The 18,162-nt window shown below is 38.9% G+C and overlaps 1 protein-coding gene across 1 annotated transcript in view; it reads left to right on the top strand.

Moving 5' to 3' along the window:
- Positions 1 to 1,346: 1,346 nt before the first annotated feature.
- Positions 1,347 to 18,162, top strand: part of LOC139721433 (scavenger receptor cysteine-rich domain superfamily protein-like) — a 28,756-nt gene continuing 11,940 nt past the window's right edge. Inside the window, exons 1-6 of the mRNA XM_071632748.1 lie at positions 1,347 to 1,444; positions 6,048 to 6,165; positions 7,411 to 7,540; positions 9,510 to 9,706; positions 15,419 to 15,646; positions 17,140 to 17,253. Of these exons, the coding sequence (XP_071488849.1) occupies positions 6,084 to 6,165; positions 7,411 to 7,540; positions 9,510 to 9,706; positions 15,419 to 15,646; positions 17,140 to 17,253 (751 nt within the window). The 5' untranslated portion in view covers positions 1,347 to 1,444; positions 6,048 to 6,083. The remainder of the gene's footprint in view (positions 1,445 to 6,047; positions 6,166 to 7,410; positions 7,541 to 9,509; positions 9,707 to 15,418; positions 15,647 to 17,139; positions 17,254 to 18,162) is intronic.

Genomic DNA, 18,162 nt, shown 5'->3' with positions numbered 1-18,162 from the left:
ACAGGGGCCGCGGAACCGGGGGGGGGGTGCAGCCCGACCCCCCCCCCACACACACACACACACACATTTGGTTCGTTAAAAAAAAGGACAGAAAAAAGAGGAAAAATTGGGGAAAATCACAAGACCCACTTGAATTGAATTTCCAAAGATTCCGCCCTTACATAAAGTTCCCGTCTAAACACCGGCGTAGCAAAAGGGGGCGGGGGCGATGGGGGCGGTCGATCCCTTAAGATTCTGAATAATTCTGAGTGCACAAGACTTTCCATTATCACTTACATTCCAAAAAATCAATAGTTTCCTCATGTACAAAGGGAATATCCCCTTTCAATCAATCCTTTCCTCTCTTAGTTCCCCCGATCATTTTTTTTTTTTTTTTTTGGTTAAGTTCCCAAATATTCCATCAATGCGTATGCGAGATATCTCAATTTCAACTTTAAAAAAAGGCAAAAGCTCCCTCGTACGGGAAGGATGGGAATAGCACTATCCCACGCTTTCTCCCTGTTTGCCCCCCCCCCCCCCCCCCCGTGTTATCAACTTAATAGACTACAGTATATGGCTACAATTTGAGGTTTCCAAATATATGCCACAAAATGTGTGCACCAAAACGTTTAACTGCTATATACGGCTTATCCCCTCCCGCATCCGCCTGCTATGTCTCCTTCCACGGACTTGCACTTAAATTTCCAGATATTCCAACAGAAAAGTGCCCATAACAAGTTGAATTTCAGTTCTAAAAAGCTCCCTCGAATATGGGAGGGATATCTTGCCACCCTCCCATCGATTGGTCCCCTCTATAGACTTAGTACACTTTGGGGAATTACAATTTCCGAAGGGGGGGGGGGGGGGGGGGGGGCTGCAGGCCACGCACGTGAAAGGTGATGGACGAAAGGGTGCGATGATTAGTAAATAAATGATACAGTGTACATGGAGCACATGTACAGCTAGCCGCAACCGCGGTATACCGCCTGGCTAGCTGGCTGGACGATGACGAAGAGCGTTGCTGTCTACTCATCAGCATGAAGTTCAAGGCGACGAGGTGGGCGTGGAGCTCTAGCACAGAAATCTCTGTCATGTTCCAACGATCGAAAGTCCGTGATGTCTAATGTTAAATTGTTCTGGCTAGAGCGTTTTCGTGACGACAGGTACAGGTCGCAAATGCAATGGTGCAATGACAGTGGTGATTCACCGTAGGTTACGGTTGAAAATTGATGATTTCCAAAGGCCTAAAACGTCAGTAGTGCAGAGCTCTCATACACAGTGCATGCGGCTAGCCGGCTCCAGGCAGGCAGGAACAAAATTGATGTCGGCATATACAAGCAGTATCTTGCTGGAGCTGTGTCGATGAAACACGATTGAGACTCAGCGTTTGTTAGACAGAGACCTAATCGGTGTTACAGTGCATGCCGCACTTGGTGCAGTGGCAGAACTCTATACCGGTAATTTGGTAAGACTGAGTTTCCAGTCACCAACACCAGAAAGTATTTTGTAGTACAATGTAGGTACATGTACATTGGATTAGCTGGGCCAGGGCATCCGGGCAGGGGTTGACTTGACCATCTGCAGATTGTAAACATAAATTCAATTTGTGCCAGACTAGAGAGAAATCACTTGTGTGTGTATGTTTACTCAATGTTAATACTTTTGAAAGTTGAATACTGCAATTCAAGATGCTTACACTTGTCTCCACTGCCTGCAGGTAGCCTACTGCTAAGTGCTAACTATACACAGCCCAGTCACTACGCCTTGCTTTGCATGGCATCTGGTTGGGCTAATGTACCCGGTACATACTGCATGTCCACCATATCTCATAATCTGTAATACCCGGTACTAGTAAAGGGGGTTATGGGTAGCTGTACTGGTCATTAAAGGCCATTAAAGGGGTCTTCGTCAAATTCCAGGTAGAGTAGATACTAGATCGTAGATGTTGGCTGACTGGTGAGGAATCCTATCTGCATTTGTGTGAACAACTAGAAAAGCATTATCAATACATGTATTTGCAGAGTGCGGACCTCTGCCTTAACTAATAGTATCTGTCCGTCGGGGAATGTTCCGCGGAGACTACGTCTGGCTTCATGGATCCCCTCCGTATGGAGGACAGCGTTAATGGCAAATTATAAAAGAGTCCTCCGGACAGATGGATCTTTCTGTCTTTAACCTCTGCCAAGAGGTCATTTACACCCTTTTTTACACATACCAGTAATCAGTATGCTAGAAATTGCTCAATTCCCAAGGCAATGATATAGAGTCAGTTCCTATAGTGTCTGTGTATCATTTTGCTGTGCGTTCAACATCCATGTGAATCAGTGAATGATCACATACATGCACACCTCAAATACATACAGCCTAAATTCCCTCCTTTTCAACTTAAGTTATTTCCCAATGATAAAAATCCTCCATTTTTTTTTTTTAAAGTCCTGGATGCAGCCGATGATCTGGATCACTACCAACATTTATTCATCTGTTTCTTATTGTGTCAATATCAACTTTTCCTGAAAATTAATTTTCCAAATCAATCAAAAAACAAACAAACAAACAAACAGCATTGCTAACAAATACAATCTCCTTTTCTGAGGTATGTACATGTGGAAAATGTTAAACGAAGTGATAGATGACTCGTGTAATGCAAATCAGCATTTTTAAAGAGCAATCTATTTTCTGAGTAGAAAAATGCTCCTTGAAATAAACAACAATTCTGTAGGACTTTGTATCTGTACTTGCAGCACTTGGCGTCCCCAGAGGGGATACATGATCTATGACAATTGCCTCTCCAATCCCTAGGGCCTAGTGGTTTAACCTTCAAGAAGTAGTTATAGTATATCAAGCATTCTGTCCATTGCACAGAAGAGTGGGATAATGTCAAGGAGGTATTTCCTGTAGTTTTAAATAGTAATATTAGTAATAGTACTTTGGTAAAGATGATCTCACTGGTGCAGTGTCGTGTTACACATTGCGTGAAGTAGGTTCACCTATAATCGCTTGCGTAAATTTAGCTAACCCGGTCTTCACAATCTGTAAGTATAGATGATCATGATTGTAGCAGCTATGCATGCCGGATATGATGTACATCAGTGTACATCAATTTTGTTTTTGTGTGAAAAATGAATGCTTTTTCTTCCCCTGATTTATGTTTGTTTGTATATCTTATTTTTTTAATTGGAAAATCATGAATAATGTCATCAAACCTCAATATTGATATGTGGGTAAATTAAAGGGATAGTACAGTATTGGTGGAGATGAAAATTGGGCTTTCAACTTTTTGTGAGATACCAAGAAAACACTTATGATATAGTACAGAGCATACCATTTTAAGAGGAATTCAAAGTTTATTTGATGAAAATCGGGTTTGGAATGACTGAAACATCCTAAAACAAAGTAAAACAAAGCGATCGTAATAAAGTGTGGGTCCCACACTTTATTAGAATCTCCCTTTTTTGGATATCTCAGCCATTTCAAAACCAATTTTCATGAAATAAACATTGAATTCCTCATAGAGTTAAATGCTCTTTCATATTTCATAAGAGGTTTCTCATTATCTCACCAAAAATGTTAGAAACTTGAAATTAGGTCTCAACCAAAACTATACCATCCCTTTAAGGTATCCTGTCAGTGTCATTCCTGGATCATACTTAAAGAAACAACTGATTTTACTTCTTGGTCTACTCTGCATTGCATCTTAGCATCAAAACTCCATAGATGTCAGAATTTCAGTTATGGAAGAGATGATTCAAAGACTCATTTATCTGGGTTTCTTAATATATCATTAGCGAGTTATTGTTACCTCACTTTCTTTCTTCTGGAATGAAGCAATGTGCCACTGTGGTGCCACAGAATTTGACTTGAATATTTGCCAAAAAGTTTGTATGAGTACTATGATTTTAGATTAGTGAGTTATGCTGGAGATTTCGAGGAAAATTGGATGCTTGTTTGCTTGAATTGTTTTTACAACTATAGATGATATCATAAGTCAGGGAAAACATGAATAGTTACATACATATGTAGTAAAAGTACAGTGTATAGTAATTTGTCTGCACATTCAAATACAAGAACACTCTGAAGAGTTTCTTTCCCCCCCTTTTTTTTTAATGATTGCCTGATATAGCAGTTTGATTTTGGTAATTTTTCTATTTCCGAGACATAACCATTGACACCAAGAAATACTAATACCACTGCCTATGATGCAAATATATTGATTTTATATGGAGAGAAGTACCTTGTGAGTAACTTCAGTTTTGAGTACCTGTACTATTACACCATTGTCTCTCTCACTGTCACTCTCTTTCTCTGTCTGTCTGTCTGTCTCTCTCTCTCTTTGTAAAATCTACATTATTTTCATCCATCATAATGTCATCTGTCAATTGTTCTGATATCATTGATGATTCATGAAATAACTGTTCTTAGCTTCGCCCCCCCCCCCCCACACTTTTTATGCCTCCGCCACGAAGTGGTGCCGGAGGCATTATGTTTTCGGGTTGTCCGTCCGTCCGTACGTCCGTACGTCCGTACGTACGTCCGTCCGCTTTCGTTTACGCGATAACTTGAGTAATATTTACTGGAATTTTACCAAACTAGGTCCAAGTATTAAGTATGATGGGGCAATGATTTGATTAGATTTTGGGTGAAATCGGCTAAAGGTCAAAGGTCAAAGGTCAAGGTCAAATCATGAAATTGCATCCGTTTACGCGATAACTCAAGACTGGTTAGAGCAAATTTCACCAAACTTTGTTGGAGGATGATGTATGATGGGACAATTACTTGATTAGTTTTTCAGTGAAATCGGACAGAGGTCAAAGGTCAAAGATCAAGGTCAAATCCTAAAATTTATCTGGTTACATGATAACTCAAAACTGGATGAAGCAGCTTTCACCAAATTTGGTCCAAGAATGATGTATGATGGGACAATTAGTTGAGTAGATTTTAGTGACATTGGCAAGAGGTCAAAGGTCAAAAGGTCAAGGTCAAATGCTAAAAATGTTGCTATTTCCCCCATATCTATGCAATGTCCGCAGTTATTTTCTTGAAACTTAGCATAGACATGTACTACTGCGTAAAGACTCTCCAGAGAGAGTTTCATGTCATAAGGTCAAAGGTCAAAAGGTCAAAGGTTAGGTGAAAATGTTGCAATATCACTTTTCTCGCAAATGGTTCAATGTATCTTCATGGAACTTGGTACATATGCATGTACTGACTGGCAGGGATTATCTAGGGAATTTAGGGGTCATGGGTCAATAGTCAGGGGGTCAGAGGTCAAGGTCAACTCCTCAAAATGTTACTATTTCCCTCATATACTCATTTATGCAATGATTGCATTATTAGTTTTAAAATTCAATGTATGTACATGTATTAGTTAATGGAGATTCTCTTGGAGATTTCCAGCCAGAAGGTCAAAGGTCAAAGGTTAAGGGTCAAAGGTCAGGTTTAAATGAAAAAAAATATATATATTTTGTGCTGTAATTACACTCTTTCTTCATACCTTGAAAATTATACTCAATGCATAAACTTATAATAAGGTCGTTCAGAAGTCCAGTAAAAATTTTCAATTCCCCAAATATGTGTACCTGCACTCTTTAATAGACAATTATAGCAAACTCAGATCATGGAAAGTGAACATTCAAGATATTTCTGACAAACCTGTCATTTCGATATTTTGCCAGTTATGTGAAACTGTCATCACACATTGTAAAGACATTGTACTATACACCTATTGGGAGAATCATGCATTATGGCGGAGGCATCAGTCGCCATAGCGACATTTCTAGTTTTTAATCTAAGGTTTAATTACTGTGAAACGAGGAATGGTTGCGTGCATTTTAATTTCGTGAATTTCGCGAGAGCCAAGATTTTCGAAATTAAAATGCACATGAAAGTTTATGTCTACACTATATATGCATAGAATGTTAGAGGCTACTCGCGAAAATTTCATGCCGTGAAAAATATCGTGTTTACAGTACTATCACAACCGACTCACTGTACTGTCATCAGAGGTGATGCATGGCCATGCAAGAGCAATGCTTTTCCTGAATACAATGTACATGCTTGTCTATTTACAGGTTGTTGAGGTTTAACTGGCCCAGGCAGGAGCAGAAATGAGGCACCAACTCAGCCTGTGGGATTTTGGCCTGACTGCCTGGCTGTGCATACTGCTCACCAGGACCATGGGTCAAACAGGTGACCAATATTATTTGTTGTTGAGTTTCCACTTTTTTTTCTTTTTTCTTTAATATCTCAGCTCATTAAAATTCTAGGACCTGATGAAATGAATGATAAATTCACCTGTTCCTGCTTTATGCATTTCAATGTGTGAATTCCACTTTCCATGCATAATTGGTGTATATAGTTCCTGTCTTGCTCAAAACTTGAGGTAAGCTTTCTAGTCAAGAGGAGTAACCATCGTGACATTTGTTCAGACCAACCATAATCTACTCGTATCTAGCAGCACACATTATTTGCCAAATAGGTGTACTGACAGTCTAATCTGCATACATTGTACCTTTGCAAGCTAATGAATGTTATTCCTGACAATGAGAAAGGACTTGCCTGGGGATTGACGTATATAGCATGGAAAGTGGATTTCAAACGTTGAATTGTCCGCAACAGCATGAGGTGACTTTGATGGAGGGAAATTTGTCAATCAGTTGCACTAAAGCAACAGATGAATTAGATGGTCATGTTTACTTCTTGGGTCCTCCTTGCACAAAGCTTTTTTTTCCCATGAATTAATATGCCAGCAAACCTGCACTCTCCTACCTTTATGTAATTTCCCTTTTGATAGCATAAAGTGGTGGGGTTTTATTTGCAAATCCTGCATTTAGTAATGGTGCAATACTAGCGTAAAAGTGAAGAGGACTGTTGAAATGAAGTACAAATTCCATTACTTTTTATCTCTCTTTTATCTTAGTATTTCTGTATGTTTTCTCACTGTATAAACTGTTATTTTCGCGAGGGTTTAATTTTCGTGAATTTCATGAATCACTGTTGGACCGCGAATTTAGCAACATGCATAAATGTTGCCATGCGCTAGGGCAATAGCACACTTATGATAGCATTGGTGTCAATTTGTGAAAACAACATCTCGTGAAAATGTCCAATGTCTCCTCATTTGCGAAAATATCTGTATGTGAAAATAACAGCTTATAGTATTGGAAGAGTTTAGTATGGACTACAAATAGATTTGTGAGATCCCCATGGTAATCTGAAGGTGACAGAAGATTGAAATGAAGGGGGGGGGGGGGGGGGGCTCTTCTCCAGTTTTCTGAAAAAGGTTTCCACTGCACAGTGTCTTTGCAATTATACAAAACAGTTCAGTTTCCTGCATATCAGCTCTTCTCATGCACCTCATCCCTTGCCTTTGATCGAGATTATATCGATGGAGATTATAATCTAAGTCATTGCCTTCACTTCTTCTTTGTATAGAATTCGATACACAACTCACTGGTGCTAAAGCTGAGTTCAACAAGGGCATTGTCAGCGTGTTCTACAACGGGTCGTGGACAAACTTGTGCGGGGAATCTTTCGGACAGAATGAGGCCGAAGTGATCTGCCGGTGAGTACATTGTACACTGACAGAATGGCTGTGCCAATACAGTTTGAGAAGACAGACTTTGGGTGATTCAGTGCTAGTGCTGGTATTGGAGCTATCTTAACACTTAGCAATTTTAATAATCCATGACTGGAAATCATTTGGTGTTAACAGGTTGACCTCAAGATCATGACTTAGTTCTGGGAGCTCATGTTGGTGATTCATGTGCTTTGTCCCCATTGAGTTACACCAGCTACTATATGGATTATGAAAATTGTCCCCATTGAATTACACCACCTACTATATGGATTATGAAAATTTTCCCTGTAAATTTAGTAATCGTATTAGCATTAATACGAAACGCTTGTTCACATCAATGGGTGTAGGTCATTTCTCCTCACATCAAGTACTTGCACAATGTATGCTAGTGCAATAGTTGCCTGTTGAAAGACACCTCTAGACATGGCCTCATACGCTAAATCTGTGCCTTGAAGCAAAAGTTTTGAGAGTTAAGTATGTGGCATTTTAGTCCTTTATCCTCATCAGTTGTCTGAAACAAAGCGTTGTGGCATCTTTTTTTATATGACTTGAATCATTATATAATCACTTTAACCATCATGCAATTCCAATGCAATTCCTACAGACTGTGCAACAGTGTGAAGATTACATTAGTGTTACATTAGCCCCATTGGGGATCAAAAGTTATAAGCAGTATTTTATTGCTTGTATTAATCTAACTTCTGGTGCTTGTTACAACCCTATTCAGTTGTTTCGGAGAAAACACCAACACCAGTACTAGCACCAAACTTGAAATGAGCCAGTGTGTCTACTGAACTGTATCTGTGAATCTAGTCAACTGGACTTACTTGTAATTTAGAGTAGCGGCGTTTCACGTCCTCTCCGGGACCTTTCATCAGGCCGACTGATCTTTAGCGGCAATTGGTTGTTGACCCGTAACAGGGTCGGGGATTCTTCTGAACTGCCGGGTTGTAGGCTCCGGCCAGGTCCGCGGTGCAACATCCAAGTGAAGACAACGCAGGTTGAACCGAAGATGATTCCTGTAGTCGGCTAATTTCCTCAACACTCTCTCATAATTCCTTACCAAATTAGGCAATCTTTGCCAAATTGGTTCAAGATATGTCTGTGAATGTTCTCAGTCATCCAGGTAAAGTATCTCATGAACTGAGAACATTCGCAGACATACCAGTGTGTCTACCTTACTTCAAGGATGCATTTACACATATTTCCTAAACAGGGCTTATTAATGGCAACCTTCCAAGCTTACTGTGGATTTCCTCAACCTTAAAACAACACTGTAATGCAGTCACAGGAACAATGTATCAGACAAGAAGGCTTAATTACAGTTACACAAACAGCCACTGACTTTGACTTTCAGGATAAATTTCTGTTATGTTTCTTTATTTCAGCCGTGTGATACAATAAAGTCAATCTCAAACTTTATCAGGCAAGTTTCTTGTTACTTGTGGGGTGGTTTCTGTGTACACCGTATTTTGAAGGCCATTCTTGAGGCAACGATCTCTCCATTGTTTCCTTCGCTTCTAGTATTTCTGTTAATGGAAGAAGTTAGTGTTATCATTTGATGTGCATTAGATGGAGTCAGTTTTGGCTAACCTCTGAGCACTAGTTCTATCAAACTGTATGGTTTTCACAAGGTGGTCCCACCACATTAGTGTCATTTCTACAGCAATGATTTGCAGTGGAGTACCAACCATTGTGTGAATTATCTCTGTTGCAACTATGATCCAATGCCTTCATTGGAGAATTTTTTTTATTTGTTTTTTGTTTGTTTTTTTCAATCCAAATCCAACATTTAGGTCTGAATTTGGGTTTCATTTTACATTACAGTTTGGATTGATTTGGTAGAATTAGTTTTTACAACTTGTACTTGCTTAGATGGAACTCTTTCTCTTTTCTCCCCCTGCATTTTGTATTTTAAATAGAGAATGCATCTTTTGTGTCTTTGCTTTTCCAGTCAATTAGGCTATTCTGGAGTGACAACCATAACATCTCAATTGGAAACGATACGAGAGTTTGGCGTTCCATCCGTGAATACGACGTACCTATACGGACTGACGTGCTCGGGGTCGGAGGCATCGCTGTCTGGCTGTGTCTTCGGCACGGAGTACAACAACACCTGTATCATCAATGCTGCTGGTGTGCTGTGTGCAGGTCAATGCCAGGTACCTCGTAGTGTGGAAGCCTAATAAATCTCAGCGACATGTCAGTTGCATGGATTCATCATACATTCTTCAACCTGCTCTAGATAAAGAGTAAATGAGTTGGAGAGTATTCATTGTCTGTTTAAATCAATATACTGAAATTCACCCTAAACTGGCATATGTGATATAAATGATATCAAATTATACAGGGTATAATAATACATTAATAGAGTATAAAAAGAAAGAGTATGTATGAATGTTTACATTCAGAACATAACAGTATAGGTAAAAATAGATATGTCAAATAATTTGTCATATTCTTCTTCCCAGCATCTACCTCCGTCCATGCAGTCTCCTAGATAGGATACGGTAAGCTGTAAAAGAAAGAGGAGAAATCTAAATAGAAATTGGGGGATGGGGGGGGGGGGGTCCATTGAGAAAGAGAATGAGACAAAGGAGGAGAAGAAGGTAGAAAGAGGGGTGGGAACAGAGAGGGGATCAGTTGATTGTATATACCATCATTTTCCAGACAGAAAACCTGTTAAGCTAGGTACAGGTGCAAAATTTATTAAATATTGCTTTATTTTAGCGAAAGCCCAATTTAAGAGTGAGGTTCAGAAAAGATGCTGAAGAGACTTTGTTTAGCGAAGCCAAGCCTTCCCTGAAGCATTTTCACTGTCACACATGGAGCTAGAAAGGTAGCGAGAAGAGGATGAGCTAAAAAAAGAAAAGAAAGAGAAAGATGAGTAGGAAGGAAGAGTGATTTAACTGAGTGAAAGTGATATCAAAGGGAAGGAGTGGAACTAATAGTATCAATCAAAACAAATGACGGCTCACAGCTGGCAGTTATTACCCAAATCCAATATCAGTAACGAACATCTAACATTCCCTTTGGCTTCCTTCCTGTCTCATTAGGCCAGTATGGCAAAAGCCTTGTGTGTGTGTGTGTATGTGTGTAAGCTAGAGAGGTTTGTACTTTTTGCATGCTTGAAGACATACATGTATGGCATGCGGTTTGTTGAAGTTACAAACCTCTTTTCTTTTTCCTTATCTTTTTTTAAAGTTTAACAAACACAGCATCCACCTAGATCTTGTGGATGATTAGATACCAGACAAATCCAATCCAGAAAAAAAAATGAGGAAAAAGAGAACACTAAAAATTCAGAACACAAAACTGTCAATGGTGGTTGCCACATTGCAACACCCTTAACCCATTCTGTGCCAGTAAGTCAAATGTGCAGAAATCTCACACACAAACCTATGGACAGGAGATAAATGTGACACGTGGAGGGTTAATAAGACCTGGTATATATTCATCATTGAAACCCTCCGCGATCATTAAGTACAGCAGTTTTTTTTTTTCTTTTTTTTTCTTTTAGCGTCAGTAGCATACATTCAAACAGTATATTTCAACATGTTTTGACTTTTGGAAATGTATTTCGAGTCAACTGATCTTTTCAAAATTTAAATTGAAGTTGGAATTTCTGAATTCAACTTGCAAAAAAAAATATCGCTGTCCATAATAGGAATACACTATATATCATCCTTAAAGGCGCATAGTCCCGGTAGTGTAGAGGGCGTTGTTGATGATACTGCCGATCACCGTTAGCATTGATACGAAGATTGCTGAAGTTGAGCTGTCATCAAGAGTAAAACGCGTAGGTGTTGCTAGGTAACGTTGCCTTCATAGTGATGCCAGGGTGCGTGCATATGTGCTTGTTATTATGACATCACAAAAGAAGTTTGCTAAGCTGTCATCCCCCTCAGCCGAATCATGAGCTGAACTGTGATCGGACCACTGACTACAGTGGATCGGACTTCTTCTGACTCGGAGAAATGGGTCCCAGCGTAAGCGCCAAAGAGGAGTCGATAGCGTAGGTCTCTATAGGAAACTTGCGCCGTGCACCCGCATACGCATTTGACTAAACCACCGGGACCATGTGCCTTTAAGGTAGCAAATCACTCATTGTTCTCCTGAATCGGGATAAACTGCATATTTCTCATTCTTTCACTGCATCTCTCGTTCATGAATTTAATGATTCCAAAAATTGTTTTACTTGTCCCAACTCGCAAGTACTATACTTGCAAAATATATGGTATATGCAGTAACTCACAATTATGCTGTGTGTATTACCCAAAAAAAAAAAAAAATTAATTGTGCTTGGGGATAATGGCAAGTCTATGGTACTATAGCCAGCAGTTTTCCCCTCTGTATTGGTGCTTAAATACGATGTACATCTCTTTTTATCAGAGGCATTATGTTTTCGGGTTGTCCCTCCGTCCGTTCGTCCGTCCGTCCGTCCGTCCCCATTCGTTTACGTGATAACTTGAGTAATATTGAGTGGAATTTTACCAAACTTGGTACAAGTATAAAGTATGATGGGCCAATTTTTGATCAGTTTTTGAGTGAAATCGGACAGTGGCCAAAGGTCAAAGGTCAAGGTCAAATCATAAAATTGTATCCGTTTATGCGATAACTCGGACTGGATTAAGCAAATTTCTCCAAACTCTGTGGATGACATGTGATGGGGCAATTACTTAATTAGTTTTTGAGTGAAATCTGGCAGAGGTCAAAGGTCAAAGATCAAGGTCAAATGCTAAGAATTTATCTCTTTACGCGATAACTCAAGACTGGATGAAGCAACTTTCACCAAACTTGGTCCAAGGATGACGTATGATGGGACAATTAATTAAGTAGTTTTTTAGTAAAATAGGCAAGAGGTCAAAAGGTCAAGGTCAAATGCTAGAAATTTTTCTTTGTCCCCTATATCTATGCTATGCCTGAAGGTATTTTCTTGAAACTTAGTGTAGACGTGTACTACTAAATAAAGATTCTCCAGAGAGAGTTTCAGGTCATGAGGTCAAAGGTCAGGTGAAAATGTTAAAATTTCACTTTTATATCTTGCAAATGGGTCAAGGTATCTTCATGGAACTTGAATTGGTACATATGCATGTACTGACTGGCAGGGATTATTTAGGGGTCATGGGTCAAAGGTCAGGGGTCAAAGGTCGAGGTCAACTTCTAAAAATTTCACTATTTCCCTCATATATATATATGCAATGCTTGCAGGATTTTTCTTGAAACTTTATATACATGTATACATGTATTACCTAATTAATGGAGATTCTCTGGGAAATTTCCTTTATATATACTGTACATGTATACATGTATTACCTAATAGAGATTCTCTGGGAAATTTCCTGCTGAAAGGTCAAAAGGTTAAGGTTAAGGGTCAAAGGCCAGGCTTAAATGCAAAAATTTTTCTATTTTCTGAAATTACATGTTTTCTTCATACCTTGAAAATTGCTCAATGCATAAACTTATAAAAGGGTCAAAAGTCAAGTAAAAATCTTCAAATCCCCAAATACATGTACCTGCACTCTTAGACAATAGCAAACCCAGTTCAAGGAAAGTGAACATTCAAGACATCTGACAAACCTGTCATTTCAATATTTTGCCAGTTATGTGAAACTCTCATCACACATGTGAAGACATTGTACTATACACATTACAAGAACCATGCATTATGGCGGAGGCATACCAGTCGCCGCGACATTTCTAGTTTCACATATCATTCCCATGGTGACTGCAGTGAAACTAACACCTTCAATTCTTTTACTCCACTTCCTGATTAGCATTCTGGCCTCCATGTTCAGTGCACTCACCCAGAAGCTCCAGATAATACAGTACTCACCGCGTAATCGGGTATCGCTTAAACGGGTACTCCGTGTAATTGGGTAGTAATGTCAAGATCAGTTCCAATGCACATTAAAATTACCTGATAATCGGGTTGCCTCTCCGCATAAATGGGTAAATAATTTTCTTCTTATCTCATTTCTACCCACATTTTATCGCAGATATAACACTTTAAGAAATCATGAATATCAAATTTTCCACGGCTAATCGCATTTTCTGCTTAATTTGCAAAGAAGACTGATCATTTGGGGAGTGATTAAACATGAAAACACATGTACCAGTACCAACTTGACACACGTAAATGAACATTACACATGTAGCTGGCACTCACAACTGCATAGACAGACACGAATTGAACACACTTGCGCTCCACCTGTGCTCTGCAACAATATTCACAATATGAGAAGTTTGCAACGAAAATCAGGTCATGCACCAGCTCCATAATTTTGCTTTTCCCCAGTCACTTCTCGAAAAGTAACCCGACGTTCTACTTGACTAGTTCACGCAAAGAGACGTGTTCATTTCGGAAAACGCCTGCGTGATGACGAGGAGTCTATAGTCAAACGGCAAAGTTTTCTGAAGACATATTTGTCCATAAAAAGAGTGTAAATTATTGCTCGTGACTGAGCAAGTGTAAGGTATGTATAATGTGCCGTGCAAGCACGCGTGTTAAACATGCAGTGTAGGTAGTTGGTGCAGTGTACAATGTATGTGCATACACATTGTGTGTGTCAATTTTGAATGAGACGTGCTCTTCTGTTAATCGGGTACTCCGCTTAATCGGGTAAGAAACGCTCTGCCCGAGCCTACCCGATTATGCGGAGAGTACTGTATAGGCAAAAAAAAAAAGTGTCTTCATAAGACTAAGAGAAGAATGAATATGGATTAGCAGTGATGCAATAAAACATTGGTATCAGATTTCTGTATATTGTTTAAGTCATTGGTAGGTTTATTTTTCAATGTTGGCTACTGCAGTAGATGTACAAATGTTATTACAAAAGAATATACTTCAAAACCAATTTCAAATTCATGAGAGAGATTTCCTCAAAATACAGCACTTTCTAGCATGTCATGCTAAGGGGTATAGCCATATTACCAACTTACTAATATTATGATTATCTGCATGGCATTGTCATGTTTCATACTTCATATGATACAGAAATAAAATGAAATTATCATTTGCACCATAAAAAGGAATACATAAGGTGTCATTACTTTAGGCCCCCCACTTTTTAACCCGGAAGTACGTAAATGGCTCTAAAAACAAATAGATACAGATTTTGAAGTGTGAGCACGGTAAGGTTATGTTTTTGCGCCGAAGACCCTTTTTTTTTTTCTTTCTTTTTTTGCTTGTCAACTGAAGAAACCCGGAAGTGGAAGGGGAGAGATAAGCTGAAGACCTTTTTTTTTCTTTTTTTTTACTTGTTAGCTCATTAAACCTTTTTGAAAACACTCCGCCGGCCCTGATTATACAAATGTACATAGGGTATCTCTTCATGTTCCGTCATGTATTGTTTGTTTGATTACAAGATAATGAGGTCGATATTAGGACTCATTGAATTTTGCTGCAGTATTGTACTGTAATCACTGCTATGCACTCAGTGCCAGAAACAAGGGCAGCACCAGCCATTAACATCGTCTCACAAACTGACTTACAAGTTACAGTCCGCCCCGATGATTGAAGTATGTCCTGTCATGTATTCACACGATAATGGTTGAACATGTGTTTGTTTTTTTGTGAGAATTGGGACTGAAAATATATGACAACTTTAAAGAAAAGATGCCTGCCATTCGACGTCTGGATAACAGATGGCCGGATAACTAAAGTGATATCTGACTGTATCAGGTTTCTCATTATATCGGGATATAAACAAAAACGAAAACAAAGAATCTATGAAAAGTTGGGACCTTATAAGAGAGTTTTGTTGTGTTTAACCTCTTTATAACGCAGTTCAACTGTACACAAGTGGATAAAGAGAAGGCAATTCTGAATGTGATTTATTGCTGTTTTTGTCTTTCCCTCAGCTCTCACACTCACAGGGAGCTCTGAACCTCAAGTAGGCATCGTCCAGGTGACACAAAATGGCCGCCCATTCACCTTGTGCACCTCAGACTGGACCGTGGCAGATGCTCACACGACTTGCAGGACTCTGGGCTTTGACTACGCCTTTGGCATTCCCGGCATTGATGACTTCGATGTCGATGCCCCGTCTGATGGACTTCTTGTGTCTACGGAATGTACTGGCTATGAAGGTAAGGCAAGGTTTTGACAAAGAGAATAATTGAGTGCAGTGTGTTGCCCACCAACTAATTTTGAAGAAGATTTGATTTTTGCGTTTGGAGGAACAGCCAGGAGGAACAATACTAAAATGATAATTATGCTGTGCCACTGCTGTGGTAGATGAGAATCTATGAGATCTTTGACTGCAGCTGTGCGTTGTTAAGCTCTGTTTTTATTTGGATTGCTGAGAACACACCCTGTTCTGACCCACATTGGAGAAAAACTTACAAGGAGGAAATTGGCATGAAATATGTGTTTACTGGTGTATTGAATGTATGCCCACAGTCAATAGTCAAGTGTAAAATCTTCTCATTTGTTTAGTGAGCGTGTTGATGGTAATATTCCTCCCTTTTGCATGGCAAAATTGCTCTGTTTGTACCGTAATGGTATTCTTCCAATCCAGTGGTTGAAAGAGTTTCAGTCTTTGGAGTGAATGGTATCAAACTGTGGCTTCATAGTGTGTTCATCTGTCTCCACAAATTTGATACCAACTTTTTGTGGGGGTTTGGACATATGGTTCATGAGTCGAATTACAATAACGGATCACATGCCCATCATAACTTGGATCTTTAGCATCTAAATGTGTGATATCCTGTGGGAAAACTGCTTATATTCATAAATCAGTGTATGTCAAAACAACATTTATCTTCATAAATCAGCACTGTTCCCATTTATAATGCATACTTTTGTTGCAAATTTTGGTGTGAATCTACTATCAGTTTGTGAAAAAAAAACAACAACAAAAATTGGACATCAAATATTATGGAATACCTAAGGAAAGTACAGAAAGACATCAACAACAAATGAAAAAGAAGACATTACAAAATGGGACTTTAGCACACATAAACACACACAAAAACAGCCTTTTTTTTACCCATAAAGGACTCCTATTTGCCTAGGACTGGCCAAATTCCAAGCTGCTGTGCTTTTTCTGTTGACTAAAATCAGATACATTTTGAGATATTGCAATGAAAAAAAAATGAATATTTTGTCATACAAATTGATAGAAATTCCTGATATGTACTATTCCTACAAAAAAAACACATACACCACAGACACACACACACGCACACACACGCACACACACACACAAGAAGAAAAAAATACATCATAATCTACTTTCTCCCTTATCAAGTCATGTAATATATGTGTATATGTATTTATATATCATACAAAAATCATTTGAATTTGTTGCTGCCAAATTTGATCTAAACTCTGAAATATGTTTATGAACTTCCAAATGTGATTTCATCCCATAGTTTACTGAAGAATATGTCCAGTTAGGTAGCTGCCTATTGTAATGATGTGAGCAGATATAGATAGGAAGAGAACAAATACCAGAAGAAACCTTTTTATCTGTGATAATTTGCTGCTATAACAATATGGCTAAATGAGAAGAGAAGAGAAGATTTATCAGTTTTGTTACTCCCACTCCCCTTTCTCTCCACGTGTTTCTAATTTACAGATGACCTCCTGGACTGTTCTCTTTCCTTGGTCAACTTCAAGAATTATTCCCTCTGCGGGGCTGGTAACAGTGTTGCAACTGTGAACTGCACTTCACAGCCCAGGACAAGATTGGGTGAGTTTGTGGAGGATTTGAAACTACCAAATATATTAACACATATTCTTTCGTGTATAACCTCCAAAAACTATGAGAAAATCGGTTGAGACAACACAAATATCAACAAATGTAAACAAGGGAATTGATTAAATAATCAATTATGTTCTTTTATTATTTGAAATATGAAATATTAAATTCTTCAGTGAATTTCTTAACTGAAACTTGAAATTATATCTGTTTGAAACCGATGACAAAAATGAGGACTTGACAATTGTATTGGGATCCGAAATAAATCTAATATAAGTAATAGACCACGTTCTACACTCTCTTGGATTATAAACAACTTCAATATACACTCATTAAGTTAGATTACTTTGAACTGTACGAATTATAACCAAAATAAGGCAATTAAATTAGAGTAACATGTTACTGTGACAATTGAGAATATTATTAAATAGGTCTATATACGAACAGTCAGGTGTGAAGTCTGTGAAGTCTTAAGATGATGAATACAAAGGGATAGATCCTATACTGGTAACAGGAAGCCAAGAACGTTGAAGTTCTGGTATCGTTGAAAAAGGCAGGAGAGATCGCTGAGATGATGGAGTTCTGGTAGCGATACAACAGTCTGGAGAATTCGCGGAGATGATGAAGATCTGGTAGCGATATAACAGTCCGGAGAATTCGCGGATATGATGACGATCTGGTAGCGATGAAATAGTCCAGAGAGTTTGCGGAGATGATGAAGTTCAGAGAGTTCGGGTCGCGACGAGGCAGTCAGGAGAGCTCGGGTAATGATGAAACAGTCAAGAGAATTCGAGTAACGATGAAACAGTCAAGAGAGTTCAGGAAGCGATGAAACAGTCAAGAGAGTTCAGGAAGCGATGAAACAGTCTGGAGAGCTCGGGTAGCGAGACAGTGAGACAG

Source organism: Diadema antillarum, unplaced genomic scaffold, assembly GCF_040938485.1.
Source record: "Diadema antillarum isolate AM-2024a unplaced genomic scaffold, OU_Dant_1.0 scf00000143, whole genome shotgun sequence".
In the NCBI taxonomy this organism is placed as follows: Eukaryota; Metazoa; Echinodermata; class Echinoidea; order Diadematoida; family Diadematidae; genus Diadema; species Diadema antillarum.
Note: the sequence above shows the minus strand (reverse complement) of the source record. Positions and strands in the feature narration are given on the sequence as shown.